Source organism: Rhodnius prolixus, unplaced genomic scaffold (genome assembly GCF_049639745.1).
Source record: "Rhodnius prolixus isolate KJV_2025 unplaced genomic scaffold, Rpr scaffold_2, whole genome shotgun sequence".
NCBI lineage: Eukaryota > Metazoa > Arthropoda > Insecta > Hemiptera > Reduviidae > Rhodnius > Rhodnius prolixus.
This window is the reverse complement of record NW_027411592.1, coordinates 59,633,704-59,650,337: the sequence shown is the minus strand read 5'-3', so window position 1 is coordinate 59,650,337 and position 16,634 is coordinate 59,633,704. Positions and strand designations below refer to the sequence as shown.

Sequence of the window (16,634 nt, the reverse complement as noted above, 5' to 3'; positions counted from 1 at the left end):
AAAAATTTAAATTTAATATAAATATAAATTGACTAAAGAATTTTGTTTTGTTTTTGTGCAATTCTTACAAGAAAAAAATGAATTAAAAAATTAAATTAAAAAAAAAAAATATATATATATGCATAATACATTTAATTACAAATACATAAATTAAATTAATTAAAAAATAAATCTTAAAAATAATTTATAAAATAAATGGATGGAATGATTATTTAATTAAGGATTAATTACAAATTAAATAATAAGAATCCTTAAAATGTTGATTTTTCCTCAGTCACAACATTATATTAATTTTTATAATTGTTATTTTTATGTTCAATCATTTTTATATTATACAAAATATATTCTATTACAAATATACACAGCTAGTCGAATGCTATATGATTTTTTTTGTATTTTTTTTTTCTTTTTTGTATTTTTATTGATTTCTTTGAAACTAGAAACTTATTTACCTACAATTTTTTTTCAGTTCCCTATTTATCTTTTTTTTCCCCCACTTTATAATTATGTTATTATTATTAAAAATTCACAGCCACATAAAAATAATAAGTATTAAATAAAACATTTAAAAAAAAAAAATAACGGTAAGGTAACCCGGGCACCTTTTATTATTATTATTAAATTAATATTCTTATTTTTCGAAAAAGATAGACCCTGACTAGATAGGATATCGCCCGCCCCTATCAGCTGGTTTTAAAAACATATGATATTCTTTATTTATTTATTTAATTGAAACAGCTGATTTAATTTTTTATTTTTTTTTTTTTTTTTTTTTTTTTTTTTTTTTTTTTGGCGCATCAACAGCTGAGGTCATTAGCGCCCGGAGCTTTTTCCAGTGCACTGCCGGCCTCCGGACAGTGTTCTCTCGTTACAGACAACACTGTCCATCACCGGACAGTGAGCTGTAAGAAGCTCCTAGGAAGAGAACTGATTTAATATTGTTTGCTATTTGAATTATTAAATTAATTAATTATTAATAAATGGGCTTATTTTTTTAATTTTTTTTTCCAGTATAGAAAATAAGTTTCAGAAAATGGTTTTGCATTAACTTACAAGAGCTCAAGTATAATTACAGGAAGTGTTCTCAGAGAACAAGGGGAATTGTTTGATCTAAGAACGGGGGACACTCTCGCGTACCTCTTTTTTTTGGACTAGCCCCGGCTTGCATTTAGCTGGAAATGTTCACCCACATTGATAAGCTAAGTGATTCAGTAAGATGGATAAGAGGTAAGATTTAAGCTTTAAAAATCATATTTTTAGAGATTAAAACTAATGTGGAAGCCGAATAGATAAAGATAAATATTTTGGAAGACACGAAAAATAAATATATTCTATTTTTTTTTTTTAAATGCCAAGAAATGGTGGCATTTTTAGGAAATGAGTTGGCCCTTAATTCAGTCCAGAACAAGAAATAGAACTTTTTTTTATTGTTTTTAAGGGCAACTGTTACGTACCTATGGGCAACTATGGGCAGTAAAAAAAAAGGTTTCATCGTGAAGCTTGACACACACAAAAAAAGGGCACCTGAAGAAGTTATGAAACTATAAAGCGATTTCTTCTGGTTCTGTAATAGATCCCAACAGAACACATGGCTTTGCCAGCAATTTTTTTTTTTTTTAAGAAACAAAATACATCTTAGATCCAGAGAAAAGTTCAACAAAAGGGGTGAACTGAATGTCGGGATGCTTTTGGGCCAGTAATACTATACTACCACCGAACTAGTAAAGTTTACTCCCAATTCTCGGAGCTTCTATCAACGATTTAAAAACAGCTGATACAATTTGCCACAGAATACGCCAATTTTTGTGATCATTTAGCCCTACTGCGTTGTTACCTTCATATTGTAGCGTTATTTCAACCCTTCTGTGCCAAATTAAAAAGGCACACCATTTTGCCTGTATCTATAGAGATTTTTTTTTTTTTTTTAAATTATTTCTACTAAAGCAAATGGTATTTTTTGATGATTAATTACAAAGATATTTCCAATTTTTTGTATTTGTTTTATTTATAAATCACCGGATGGGTCAACGCCGGTTAAAATTACGATTTTGGCGATTTGATTTTCTCTCCCATTATTCTGAAAAAAATAGGGCTAGAACAATATTATTATTGTTCCTTCTTCTTTCTATTTGGCAGAATTAATTAAAATTATAATTACTAGCCTAGTGATTTTGTAAATAATTAAATTTTTAAATTAATAGATTCATAGTGCTATAAAGTGTTTCTTTTCAAACTGGAAAAAAGCATACATATACACGCACTTAATATATTTTTATACAAAAACGTTTTATGTACATTAAAAAAAAAAAAAAAAAAATGTATTCAGTTATTTAATCGAAATATTAAATTACCACTTCCTCTTACTGCAAATTTACAGGAAGTATTGTCATTTTGTTTTCAAAAAAGGGTATCCTGCATAAAACACTTGGGGACTGGTAAGGATATGATTTGTGACCAAGAGAAATGCTTGGAATATACTAATCCTTGCAGCACAACGATTTGAAGATCAACTGAAGAAGAAGAAGAAGAATTAAAACTGCATATGGTATGCAAATGCAACTCAGTCAAACTCATCAATAGCCAATAGTATTAGAGCACTGATGAGGAGAAGGATTTCTGGTGCACAGCTGTTGCATAAGAGTCAGTCGATTCTAAGCCCCCTAGGAGAACATCCGTTTCTACCACCAAGATCAGTACTAGCGCGACTACTCTCGCCAGACACCATCTACGCTCAGGCACCGCAGCCCTCTTACTCATCAAGAACATCATGATGATGCAAAATAAACTATGCAATTAAACAGCGCTGTAGTCTTACTTAAAATTCATTCATTAACGCACAACTCAATAATCAACTTTGTCATTGAAGGCAGAATGTAGGCTACAGGTGGTAGAATGTAGGTCCCCCATTGGAGGGGGGAACAAAAATTATGTTGTAAATATACTGTAAATAATAATGACAGTTTAATGTAAATAATTGCAGTAAGAGAAAGCTGTAAACTGATTGAAATATTTTTTTCTTCACTTTTTATATATTGTGTACACACATTTAATTTTCAATTTAAATGTTTCAATTTAAAAAACAAAAACAAAGACAATAAATAATTAATCTTCTTATTTTAATTTTTGTTTATTAATTAGTAACTTCCTAATTGTATTTAATGACTAACCATTTCTTATAAATTTAGAACAAATAAGATTATTTACAAAGGTTTGATTATATTAATTGATTTACAAAATGATACGATTTTATAATTATTTTCAATTATTTAAACAGGGCACTTTACTAAAAAAGTAATTAAGAATAACAGTGATAATTTTTTTTTTAATTTTTGTTTAAATAGAAAACTCGATGGGTTAAATTTTAAAATTGCGTGTTGGTTTTTCAAAAAAAGAAAAGATTTTTCAATTAATTATCATGAATGATTGATTAAAATCAAGTCGTTAATAAAATTGGACTCTTGATGATTTTTTTAAAAATAATTTTTTCATCAAACAAAATTAAAGAGGGGCTCTTAAGATTTAGGAGGTAATACTTATTGTTTATTTTGCTCATTGATGTTATACTGTGAACACTACAGTAGAGTTAAACTTATATTTACTGCAAAACTTAATTAATTAATTTTTTTTTTTTGTATTTTTTAAATAATTTTTGTTTCTTAATTACAAAGTTACAAAAAAAATTCGACTAGTAAGTCCAATATAAAAAAAAAAGTTATTAAAGGGACTTTGTTTTCATTTCATTAATCATTACCAAGCCTTATTTACATTTTATTTTTTAATTTAATTTAATTTTATTAAATCTATTGTCATTTAATGTCCTTTATTAATTAATGACAGTAGAGTTTTTGTATTTATTTTTTTTAATTTTATGATTTTTTTTTTAAATTTATAGATTTCTTTTATAAACTCCTAATTTTTGGAAGCTTCATACTTTTTTTTGTGTTAAACACAACGAATTATTTATTCTTTTTTGGTTTCTATCTCATTTTATTTACAAAATTTTAATTTTGTAACCTGTGTCCAATGAACTTCCAACTTGGCCGAGAAAAAAATTGGGAAGTAAGTAGTTCTTTCTAGTCTATGGTATGATCTAAGAATGTTGACAATTAGATTTGTTTGATGTCTTTTTTCGCCCTTAAATGATAAATGAATAATAATGGTAAAAGGAAAATCCTCGATACGAGGAAAATTCACGTGTTTTGTCACGTTTTTTTTTTTTTGTTTGAGCTAAAGGCATCTGGTAGTTTTTTTTTTTTACTATATTTTTTGGCCAAGTAGGAGAACCGAGCATGGAAATGTGATTTTTCCAATGGGAAATCTAAAATTTGCCCTTTTTCTTTAAATGACTAAGATACAGAGATTACTGTTCTCTCTCTCTCTCTCCCTTTCAATGGGTCCACAATTTCATCGTCGATTCAGCCACAGCAATCCATTCATTTTTCGACGCATGAAACCATGTCAAACCGAGATTGTATCTACCGTTAAGATTCGCATGTTGACAATGTGAAAACCACCAACCACCTTCATAATTGGCCGCACAATGTGTGTTCGAGATATCACGATCAGAATCTCGAGCGCTGAACTGCATACCATTCTGATAGTCTAGTGCGTCGCTAGCGTTGCCACTATAACCAGACACTTCTAACTTGAAACCGTTTGAACGGTCACCAACACGGAAGTTTTGATATTCAGCTATCCATAGACGGCCGTAAATGTCGATCATGTCCACACGTAGACGGCTTGCGTTGGCGTTGGTCAAACTGTGCAAAGCTTCATTGCCTAGCCAGAATTCACCTGTGAACAAAAAAAAAGGGGGAAAAAAATTAAATAAATGAATAACAAAAAAAATAATGAAGTGAAAAAAACTACATCAAAAGCGCCATGAAACATTGCTGATTCAGCAATGTTCACCTTTGATGGTAAATTGGATAAAACTTCACAGGAAGAAAGAAGGAAACAGATTTCTCCTTTCTCTTATATTCGTATATCCTGTGAGTATACAGGAAGTGTTACGATCTGCTCAAATTTTTGTTTCCGATTTTTCACCTGACCGTTTTGAGAGGTCTATGTCCAAAAAAACAACTGGTTCCTAAGTGAGTGTATTTTCGTGTCTAATGTGTGGTCAGGATAACATAAAAGCGGCAGGAACATCGCAAGAAACATCAAATTTGATATTTCAACTCAGTGCCACTAGGAGGCGCAAAATAAGGTTTTTCAGATAAAAATCAGCCAATCAGGAAGATGCACTTTATTACTCTTATTATTATTATTTTTTAATGGATTTAAGGCGTATCAACATCTAAGGTTATTGGCGCCCGGAGCTTTTTTCAGTGCACTGCCAGCCTCCAGACAGTGTTCTCTCATTACAGACAACACTGTCCATCACCGGATAGTGAGCTGTAAGAAGCTCCTAGGAAGAGAAAATCTAAGGATTAGCAGCTGGATTCGAACCCGGGACCTCCGCGTGGGAATCTAGTACAGCTAATCGCATAGCTAATCAAGGTGGTGCCTCACAATAGCTCATATGAGCTCCTACCAGCCCTTTTTAGACTCTCTATTACGTCAGGAGCAGACGGAAATCCAGTTCCTGCTTCTTTCTTATCAATATTGCCTGCACAAAAGTCGCCACCCCATCCCAGCCGACTCTATGGGAGAGCATAATCCCTACTATGTTCTCGGGCGTGATTCGTCCGAGCACTTTCTCCAAGCTCTCCCTCTCCGGCACCCATCCATCACACAGAAAAAGAATCCCTTCCCTTATTATTATTAAGTTTGGGCCGACGCTCTTAAAAAGGAAAAGTACCGGAAGCAGATGGCTTCGGTACAAAGAAGGGGAGCGTTCAGAATCGTCTCTTCCTAACGAACGGTCTCGGAGCCTGAGGGCACTGGTGGTGACTTACGATCTAAGGGAAGTCCTCGGAAGATCGGAGGCGAAAGTGGTGGCCAGGGATCACTCAATTCGGTCCTGGCATGAAAGTTGGCGGACGGACACCCGAGGCAGATGGACTGCCCGGCTCATTGGCAACCCTTCTGTGTGGACCGGAAGAAAGCATGGCGAGGTAGACTACTACCTCACCCAGTTTCTTACGGTCACCTCGTACCTATACAGGATGGGGAAAGTTGAAGACCCGTCATGTATTTTCGGAGACTCTGACCTCGTTGACGCCCGTCATACATTCTTTTTCTGTGTGATGGATGGGTGCCGGAGAGGGAGAGCTTGGAGAAAGTGCTCGGACGAATCACGCCCGAGAACATAGTAGGGATTATGCTCTCCCATAGAGTCGGCTGGGATGGGGTGGCGACTTTTGTGCAGGCAATATTGATAAGAAAGAAGCAGGAACTGGATTTCCGTCTGCTCCTGACGTAATAGAGAGTCTAAAAAGGGCTGGTAGGAGCTCATATGAGCTATTGTGAGGCACCACCTTGATGTAATGCCATAAGTGATTCCAAGGTAGGTTTCTGTGCCTCTAGGGGAGGTGGGTTTTTTAGTGGGTGAGGGTCACACATACCGTGGGCATTTCTCTCACGATGATGCATAATGCAGTTTTCCCCCTCCATAAAAAAAAAAAAAAAAATACTGAACGATTTAAAGAAATAAAAACAATTATGTTTTCAGCGTAAATGACATGTTTCCAGAGAATTTAATTACGATAAGAGAGAGAGAGGGAAAAAGGATATGAGTTCAAACTTTTGTTTTGACAAAACAAAACCAAACACGACGTTTAAAATTTAATTTTAATTAAATAAAGTAATCAAAGAAATAAAAACATAAAATATTTAATTATGAATTATAAATCTAATGTGTGCTGTTTGGGAACTTTATTATTTAATGTAAAGATAGCCCCTGTATGGGAGTATGGAAGGTGGGTGGGGCGTGAAGGAGGAGGAGGAGGAATAGGGGAGGGGCGCGTTTATTTTTATTAAATTAAATGTAAATGGGGCCCTCGTCTGTTGGCGCGTTAGTGTGTGTGAGAATCAACTGTTTATATTGCATTTACACAATTTATACGTACCAACCTACAAAATATTTTGTATACACAATATCAAAGCACCAGCAGTTACCAACCTAATTTTAATTAATACCATATTATATCCTTCCTTTTAAAGTAAATTAATTTACCAACAATTTCTTCTATTTTTTTTACTATTTCTTTCTTTAACGTAGCGTATTTATTTTATCTAGGTAAACTGTATAACCGGAAGTAGCACTTTTTTTGAGAGAGAGATACCGCCCAAAAATGGCCCCATCGATTTTCTTAAAAAATCCGAAGGATAATTGCACACTTGTAGATCTGTAAGATTCTAGAAGGATCTCTTTTAAGGCAATTCTGGGTAGAGTGGCTGAGAATGTTTTAGATTGTCCACTGTACTTGTTTTAAAAAATATTAAAGATTAAATATGAAACTAAAATTCTCAATCTGATGATGGCCAAAATTTTGGTTCTATTCCCGTGACTATATTATCCGATCCCTGGAGTCTCCTGAGTTTCTCCCATCATGACAGTCACTGGCCCAGTCCAGGCTAAATAAATATTTCTTTATAAAAGTCACTTCCACATCTTGAGGAACTTTTCCAGTGCCCTGCCGGGTATATGGACAGTTTTTCTCTCCTTCAACAAAGACAACACTGTCCATCACCAGAGACAGAGAGCTGTTTAGAAGCACCTCTTACAGAATAGAAAATCTAAGGATCAACAGCTGAATTCGAGTGCACTGTAAAAGTAAAGTAATTGCCTATTTTTTTCAGGCAGGCTTTACGTCCAACTACCAATTAGGTGTAGTGGACGTAAGCGACTAGCAAACATACTTTACTGTAAATTTCTCATATTAACCATTAAATAAAATCCAAGGCCTAGACACCGGGGAATCGAACCTACTAAACCAACAATACATCTTAGCATTGCGGGTCTAATCTCTTAACCGCCTAACATACTTTACTATAAATTTCTCATATTAACCATTAAATAAAATGCAAGACCTAGACAGCAGGGGAATCGAACCCACTAAACCAACAATACATCTAAGCATTGCGGGTCCTAGTTTCTTAACCGCCTAACATACTTTACTATAAATTTCTCATATTAAACATTAAATAAAATCCAAGGCCTAGACAGCAGGGGAATCGAACCCACTAAACCAACAATACATCTAAGCATTGCGGGTCCTAGTTTCTTAACCGCCTAACATACTTTACTATAAATTTCTCATATTAACCATTAAATAAAATCCAAGGCCTAGACAGCAGGGGAATCGAACCCACTAAACCAACAATACATCTAAGCATTGCGGGTCCTAGTTTCTTAACCGCCTAACATACTTTACTATAAATTTCTCATATTAACCATTAAATAAAATCCAAGGCCTAGACAGCAGGGGAATCGAACCCACTAAACCAACAATACATCTAAGCATTGCGGGTCCTAGTTTCTTAACCGCCTAACATACTTTACTATAAATTTCTCATATTAACCATTAAATAAAATCCAAGGCCTAGACAGCAGGGGAATCGAACCCACTAAACCAACAATACATCTAAGCATTGCGGGTCCTAGTTTCTTAACCGCCTAACATACTTTACTATAAATTTCTCATATTAAACATTAAATAAAATCCAAGGCCTAGACCAGGGGGAATCGAACCCACTAAACCAACAATACATCTAAGCATTGCAGGTCCTAGTTTCTTAACCGCCTAACATACTTTACTATAAATTTCTCATATTAACCATTAAATAAAATCCAAGGCCTAGACAGCAGGGGAATCGAACCCACTAAACCAACAATACATCTAAGCATTGCGGGTCCTAGTTTCTTAACCGCCTAACATACTTTACTATAAATTTCTCATATTAAACATTAAATAAAATCCAAGGCCTAGACAGCAGGGGAATCGAACCCACTAAACCAACAATACATCTAAGCATTGCAGGTCCTAGTTTCTTAACCGCCTAACATACTTTACTATAAATTTCTCATATTAACCATTAAATAAAATCCAAGGCCTAGACTTGGGGAATCGAACCCACTAAACCAGCAATACATCTTAGCATTGCGTGTCTAATCTCTTAACCGCCTAACATACTTTACTATAAATTTCTCATATTAAACATTAAATAAAATCCAAGGCCTAGACCGGGGGAATCTAACCCACTAAACCAACAATACATCTTAGCATTGCGGGTCTAGTCTCTTAACCGCTCGGCTAACGTGGCGCCTACAAGTGCGCTGTAACCTTCTCTTACTTCTACCAAGAGAAAGCATTGGTAATCACGCAGATTTTTGACTTTTTATCACCTATTGAGGTCTCCTGAATCCAAAACAGGGGGTTTTTTACGTACAAATATTTACTAAGTGTGTACCCTTACTGTTAACTCAAATACAAAGAAAATGTATAAAAATCAAATTTGAAATTTGAATAATTAGATGGCCAACAGAGGATGCTACAATAAAGATTTGGTCGAAGTTGGGCAACCGGAAGTGCTTCTTTTTCAGAAGACATTTTTCTCTTTTATTCAAGATTTTCTCAAAATCGGATCCACAAATTCTATCTAAACTTTTTACAGTGATTATAAATCGATAAATTTACAACTTTTACTGGAAATATTTTTTCCCTGGATATTCGATTAAGGGTGCAAAATAACAAGAAGGGAATCAAATATTATTATTTGTGAGCCGAAACTTTGAGAATAGTAGTAAAGTAATTTTTTTTTTTTACTTTCAGCAATTTTAAATAAAACCCCATAAAACCTACATTGAGAATCGAATTCAGAACCTAAACCCAGCATCACTATTGCCAACCAATTTTCACTTTTTTTTAAAAAAAAGGATAAAAAACAGTAATACCAACCTTGTGGTGTACCAAAGCCTACAGCGTAATCTTCCCAGTCTTTGTTGAACTGTACGGTACCATCTTTTCTCCTCTGGACTAACGTCCACCCTTTATCGCACGCAGCCATTCGTGGTTTACCAGCTAGGTTTAACATCTCGATAGTCTCACTTTGGCCATTAACTGGGCAAGCTGTAAAATAAAAGATGAATAGAAAATTGGCATCATTTAAAAATACAATTTTATGGCTTCATTCATTTTTTACTTATTAAGAATTTATTTATTTTTCTATTTCCCTTCATCGTTGGAGTCTGTTTCTTACAGCCCTTTTTAGAAAAAGGGCCGTTTATAAGGTTTCTGGTCATCGATAAGGACTCAGATAAAAAAAGGGCCCTAGTAATAAAGAAATGTTAAATAGAAACCCTTGGTAATATATTCTTGAAAGTATTAACCCTTTAACCCGTTGCCGCAAATGACGGCTATAGCCGTCCAATCTTTGTTGATATGTAGGCAAACGACGTCTATAGCCGTCGTGCACATTTTAATTAATAAAAAAAAGTACAGCGTTAGTACGAAGTGTACTAACGCATACACTTGTTAATTATTGAATTAGTAAAGCAAATGCTGTATAGTCGTCACGACGGCCATAGCCGTCATTTGCTCTGGAAAGAGAAAAAATGACATGATGAGCAAATGAAGGTTATAGCCGTCGAGAGTTTTTTTGGAAAAACCGTGGCCAAATGTGATAATTTTTACTTCCAAACATACAACTTACACTTGATTCCATCTGGCAGTCATGAACAAATGAGAAAAAAAAAGTGTGTTTCTGAGCACGATCATCAAATTAAAAGTGTGCGGCAACGGGTTAAAGAGCTATTCCAGAGTTTTTAACTCAGAATAAGTTCACAGACAGTTGCATAAAGTCGTGTGTGTGTGTGAGTGTGTGCGACACAATATTTCCTGTTTTTTCATGTTTCGACAGAACACAATTATACTAACAAGACTTAACTTCTTTTTTAAGCACATTAACGTTTATTATTAATTGACTCGTTCGACTGTATAGCAACATTTCTATTTTATTGAAATAATAAGTTAACCGGAAATACAAAAATGAGGGGCGAGAGAGCAGAGAACACAGGAAACGGAAGTACACAAAGGTGCGTTTTGTAACATATGTCTGTCTAGTAAGGAAGCTATTTCCCCTCTCCGAGTAATAACATAATTACTGATTATTTCCTGTTATTGTCGTTTATTTATTTTGTGTAATTTGTTTCTAAATTGAAGACTAAAAGAGGGGTTGCGATTATTATTATTTTTTTTTTCCAGAAATATCTGTTTTGTGATTTTCTCTGAATCCAATATATTGGATTTTAAAAATTGTGGCTAGTGTGCTTACAACACAATCCCCCCCACTCTCCAAAAAATGACGACAAAAAGCGGAAACTTCAATTATATTATTACTTTGGCTGTGCCATCAATGAACACCAATCATACCATTTCTGTATGTACATTTGGTCATTTTACCCCCACTTTACTTTCATCCCCTCTCCCACAAAATATTATCAAAATACCCTAATCATATTTACCTGTCGGCAGTGACGTAACTATACTATCATATTGTTGAATCACTGTTTTCAATTGATTGACGACATCATTTGCACTGCACAGTTCCTGTAAAAGAAAAAGAAAAATTCATTTATTGATTATTAGTCATGTAAAAAAAAGAAAATTGCCTATTTTTTCAGGCGGGCTTTACGTCCAACTACCTAATTAGGTGCCGTGGACGGAGGCGACTAGCAAATGTACTTTACTATAAAGTTCCCATATTAGCCATTAAATAAAATCCAAGACCTACACACTGGGAATCGAACCCCACTAACCAACAATACATCTTAGCATTGCGGGTCTAGTCTCTTAACCGCCTAACATACTTTACTATAAATTTCTCATATTAACCATTAAATAAAATCCAAGGCCTAGACAGCGGGAATCGAACCCACTAAACCAACAATACATCTTAGCATTGCGGGTCTTAACCGCTCGGCTACCGTAGCGCCTTACTGATTAATAATAAAAGCGGCCTTTAATTTTTTTAGAAGAAATGTCTTCCATAGTTTATACGGTGGAACAAGAAAATAAGATTAATTATTGATTATTTTAATTGCACCATAGTACTCGTACGAGTTATAAAATGATAAAAAAAATCATTTAAAATTACTGATAACATGTTTAAACTGGCCTTTCATCTAAGTATGAGCATAAATGATGCCGCGTATAAAGAGCATGCCATTACCTGCTCACAGCCCTACATCAAAGTGTGCATAAATATGATGCAGTGCATTAGTAGACCCTTTTACTGAAGATCGTTAAAAAAAAAAGTATGGCGAGGGAAAGGTGAAAGGCTGAGAATGAAGGGCTATTATGTTCTGGCAATAATGACCCATCATCAAAGAGGAACGGCTTTAAATACACAACGACTACGATGAGAGAGAGGCCATGCGCGATTGTGTATGCTCGCAGCCATTTTGGTCCAAACAATCAATCGGGATTTGCAACATTATAACGCTAGATAGCTCTGGGGGTGGGGGAAATGATGCAGAAATGAACACGGATCAGCCAATTCTTCAGGAATGTTGGAATCCCTGAGGGTATCCCAGGTCTGGTTACACTATCAACGAACTTACACCTCACCCAATAAAGCTTGCAGCGGTAGTTATTGTCAACGGTTACTTGTTTAGCATAAAACCGCCAACATTACAGTGCAGTTGATTGGCTCTTAAGAGCTTTTGGATTGCGTTCGGTAAGCGTTCCTTACATGACAAACTTGGATATGGTAAAATAGTTGACGAAGGTTCAGGATTACCGTTACTCAAAATGTTTTGGGTGCGTACAAAAACACTCGAACCGAATTAGGAGACCAAAATAAAAGAAAAACAATATAACGTACCTTTTTCTGATTATGTCCAGACGTAATGTTGTAGAAACTACTCGCCGGGTTACCATGGTTTCCTGAAATTTTCTGCTGCAATGCGGATATTCCTTCGCCTAAAGCTTTTACAGATAATTTTTGATTTTCCTGCAACAGTTATTATTATAATATTAGGAAATGATACTTAATTATAGTTATTTTGCAAACATGGGAAATATATTTCCACGGAAGCCCTTCCCAGACTTTCTCATGTCATTTCCTCCTTGATATTGATTTTATCCAAGAAGGAAACTCACGGGATTTTATTTTATTTTATTTTTACGGGAAGAACAGGCTTTTCCATTTTCCTTTGGCATAATATGTTAGTGGTGTTGCAATGGTGAGCCAAAAAATATACAAAAACGAAATCTGTCGATTTTATCCATCGAGGAAGCATGTTTATTGTATCACTGATCGATGTCGGACTTTCATCCATCATTAGAGGGTAGATTCATCTAGTTTGATGTAAAGATTACGACTTGCTACGAAGGAAAAATCAAAGATATTTGATCCCAGCACACTATAACAAGATATATGTTGCTAACTCTAGGAATCTAGAAGCAAACTTCCGGTGATGGGCAGGATTAACTGTAACACTGTCCGGAATCAGCAATGTAAGTGAAAATGGCTTCGAGCGCCAATGACCAAAGACATTGTTTCGATCTAAATTTAAATAAAATCAATAAAATAGAAAATCAGCTTCCTTAAAGAAGATTATGTTTTGAACTTTTTTTTTGCAATTTTTCGGAAAAACTTTACCAAGAGAGTTGTGGAAGATCAACATCCCACTCAAGATTTATTAAAATAATTGGGGTCACATAATTATCGTCAAGGATTTCTTCTATTGCAGAGATATTTTGATGAGCAGAGTAAGTTTTTCATAGTTCCCCATTGTTAAAGCAAAAATGTTGGGTAGGGGTATTTTCCTTATCGTGCAAGGCAAAGCTGGAAGTAGGGAAAAGCTCCTTCCAAAACTGCTGGCTCCACAAAGCCCTCCACCCAAATCAAAATCATTCAATTAAAAATTCATGCTTTATTGAATTCTCCACTTTAACCTTGTCATGTTTTTCTTCAATTCCGCCTTTCTCATTTTCCCTCTGCCTTATTTCAGCCAATCAATTCACGTTTCACAACTCTTTTTTTATTTTTTTTATTTCCATAATGCAGCCCCCTTACATCAACCAATGGAATTCTTATTTATTAATGGTACATTGAAATATCTCATTTTCTCTTTCTGATTGGCAGAAAAGAAAAGGAAAAACATGCTTTTCTTAATATTCTGAGTACTTTCTTGAAACTCACTTTCACTTCGGCATAAGAAGAAAATTCAATTTTTAACAATCTGCTCTTAAGATTGTGACGTTAAAAAAAAAACAAAGTCATATCACAGTAAACTGTAGCGGAATAGTCACCAGATGTATGCGGATTGAATGCTGAAATGCAACATCACAATAGTGACAATATTTTCACAATTAGTTTACAAACTCTAAGCTACTTTGATGGTAGTAAGAAAGCTAGAGGTTATCTCAGCAGGAAATCTATCACAATAGTGACTATATTTTTCACAATTAGTTTACAAACTCTAAGCTACTTTGATGGTAGTAAGAAAGCTAGAGGTTATCTCAGCAGGAAATCTATCACAATAGTGACAATATTTTCACAATTAGTTTACAAACTCTAAGCTACTTTGATGGTAGTAAGAAAGCTAGAGGTTATCTCAGCAGGAAATCTATCACAATAGTGACTATATTTTTCACAATTAGTTTACAAACTCTAAGCTACTTTGATGGTAGTAAGAAAGCTAGAGGTTATCTCAGCAGGAAATCTATCACAATAGTGACAATATTTTCACAATTAGTTTACAAACTCTAAGCTACTTTGATGGTAGTAAGAAAGCTAGAGGTTATCTCAGCAGGAAATCTATCACAATAGTGACTATATTTTTCACAATTAGTTTACAAACTCTAAGCTACTTTGATGGTAGTAAGAAAGCTAGAGGTTATCTCAGCAGGAAATCTATCACAATAGTGACTATATTACAAACTCTTAAGCTACTTTGATGGTAGCAAGAAAGCTAGAGGTTATCTCAGCAGGAAATCTATCACAACAGTGACTATATTTTTCACAATTAGTTTACAAACTCTAAGCTTCTTTGATGGTAGCAAGAAAGCTAGAGGTTATCTCAGCATGAAAGCTATCACAATAGTGACTATATTTTTCACAATTAGTTTACAAACTCTAAGCTACTTTGATGGTAGCAAGAAAGCTAGAGGTTATCTCAGCAGGAAATCATATCCATACTGACTATTTTCACAATTAGTTTACAAACTCTTAAGCTACTTTGATGGTAGCAAGAAAGCTAGAGGTTATCTCAGCAGGAAATCTATCACAATAGTCACTATATTTTTCACAATTAGTTTACAAACTCTAAGCTACTTTGATGGTAGCAAGAAAGCTAGAGGTTATCTCAGCAGGAAATTACCAGTGCTACTAACAGATCAATGGGCGCTAATGACCTGTCAGATGTTGACGCGTCCTAAATTAAAAAAAAACAAAACAAAAGTAGAACATTGGTTAATACATCAGTATTTTAATAAAATGTGTCTGTATTGATTTAATATCCGCCAGTACTACTTGGATCAAAATGAAGCTACTTTGAAATAAACTTTTAGGTTAACATGTTTCCAAAATAAACAGAGTAAACCCATCCCCAGCCTAAAAGTTAAACGTATCAGAATTTGTTCCCAAAACTGCCTTATTTGACTTAACTTTAAAGCTTGCTAGTATACCACAAATTTTGGCTATAAATCAAGCTATATCTATTAAATAAAAGTTTATACATTAATATATAGATTATTCCAAGTATGTTCGATAACAATTTTTTTTTTTTTTTTTATTACTATACCGGAAGGAATCAGTTCATTATTCTTTTTCAACCACTTTTTTTTTGGTCGGTTAATAACTCAAGATATTATTAGTGGAGGCGGTGACTAACTGTTGCTCATGTCCGGTGCCGCCTCCGGACTAACCAGCTACATCACGCCATGTGATACTACCATGATACATCTTCACTATTACGAACACTTTAATGATGATCTACAGGCCCTATAAATTAATTTTGGAACTAAGTTAATAAAATTTCTCTTCTTTAGCCTTTATCTGCTGGGTTTTGGTAGATGAGAGGAAATGTTGTAACCATCTTGACTAATTCTTGGAAAATCAGTTTTGTTTTTGTTTTTCCATCGGAAAATACAATTTTTTTGGACGTCATCACCGCCCCATTCCCAAAGTATATTTCACCGAATAACACGCATAATTAACTAACGTTTTGCCGGGCAAAGTTGTGATTCTTATAAATTTTAACTTCTGGAATTCTTCTAGTCTAAAAGAACTTCCCATGATCTTTGGTCATGCTAAGAACGGAGAATCAGAACAAAGTTCCAATAGAATTTATGTAGATGCATTGTTTTGTAGTTGTACAGATCTCTTGTCAGGTCTGTCGTCGTATGCTATGGTGCTCTTTCGTGGACACTTAGAGACTTGCTGCTAAGCAACTGCGAAAGGAAGATATTGAGACGTATCTTCGGCCTCGCGTACGCTCAAGGAGTATGGCGCTCTAGGGACAACCAAGAATCAGAAGACCTTATACACAGCATGAAGATATAGTTAGGTTTATTAGGTCCAGAAGATTATCAGCTGGTTAGGGACATCTAGAAAGGTTGCCAGACATAAGAATGGCCCCCACAACAAAAAGCTTTCCAGGAGACCTGCCCTGGAAAGACAGAAAAAGAGGACATCCTCGTAAAAACTGGATCGCTGACCTGTAAGAGGACCTGGTAAAA

General features: G+C 34.7%; 1 protein-coding gene across 1 annotated transcript in view; it reads right to left on the bottom strand.

Annotated features, from left to right (window-relative positions):
• Window positions 1-742: 742 nt before the first annotated feature.
• Window positions 743-16,634, bottom strand: part of sca (scabrous) — a 127,543-nt gene continuing 111,651 nt past the window's right edge. The window contains exons 5-8 of the mRNA XM_074116985.1: window positions 12,772-12,900; window positions 11,411-11,495; window positions 9,846-10,016; window positions 743-4,794 (exon numbers count right to left, since the gene is read on the bottom strand). Of these exons, the coding sequence (XP_073973086.1) occupies window positions 4,388-4,794; window positions 9,846-10,016; window positions 11,411-11,495; window positions 12,772-12,900 (792 nt within the window). The 3' untranslated portion in view covers window positions 743-4,387. The remainder of the gene's footprint in view (window positions 4,795-9,845; window positions 10,017-11,410; window positions 11,496-12,771; window positions 12,901-16,634) is intronic.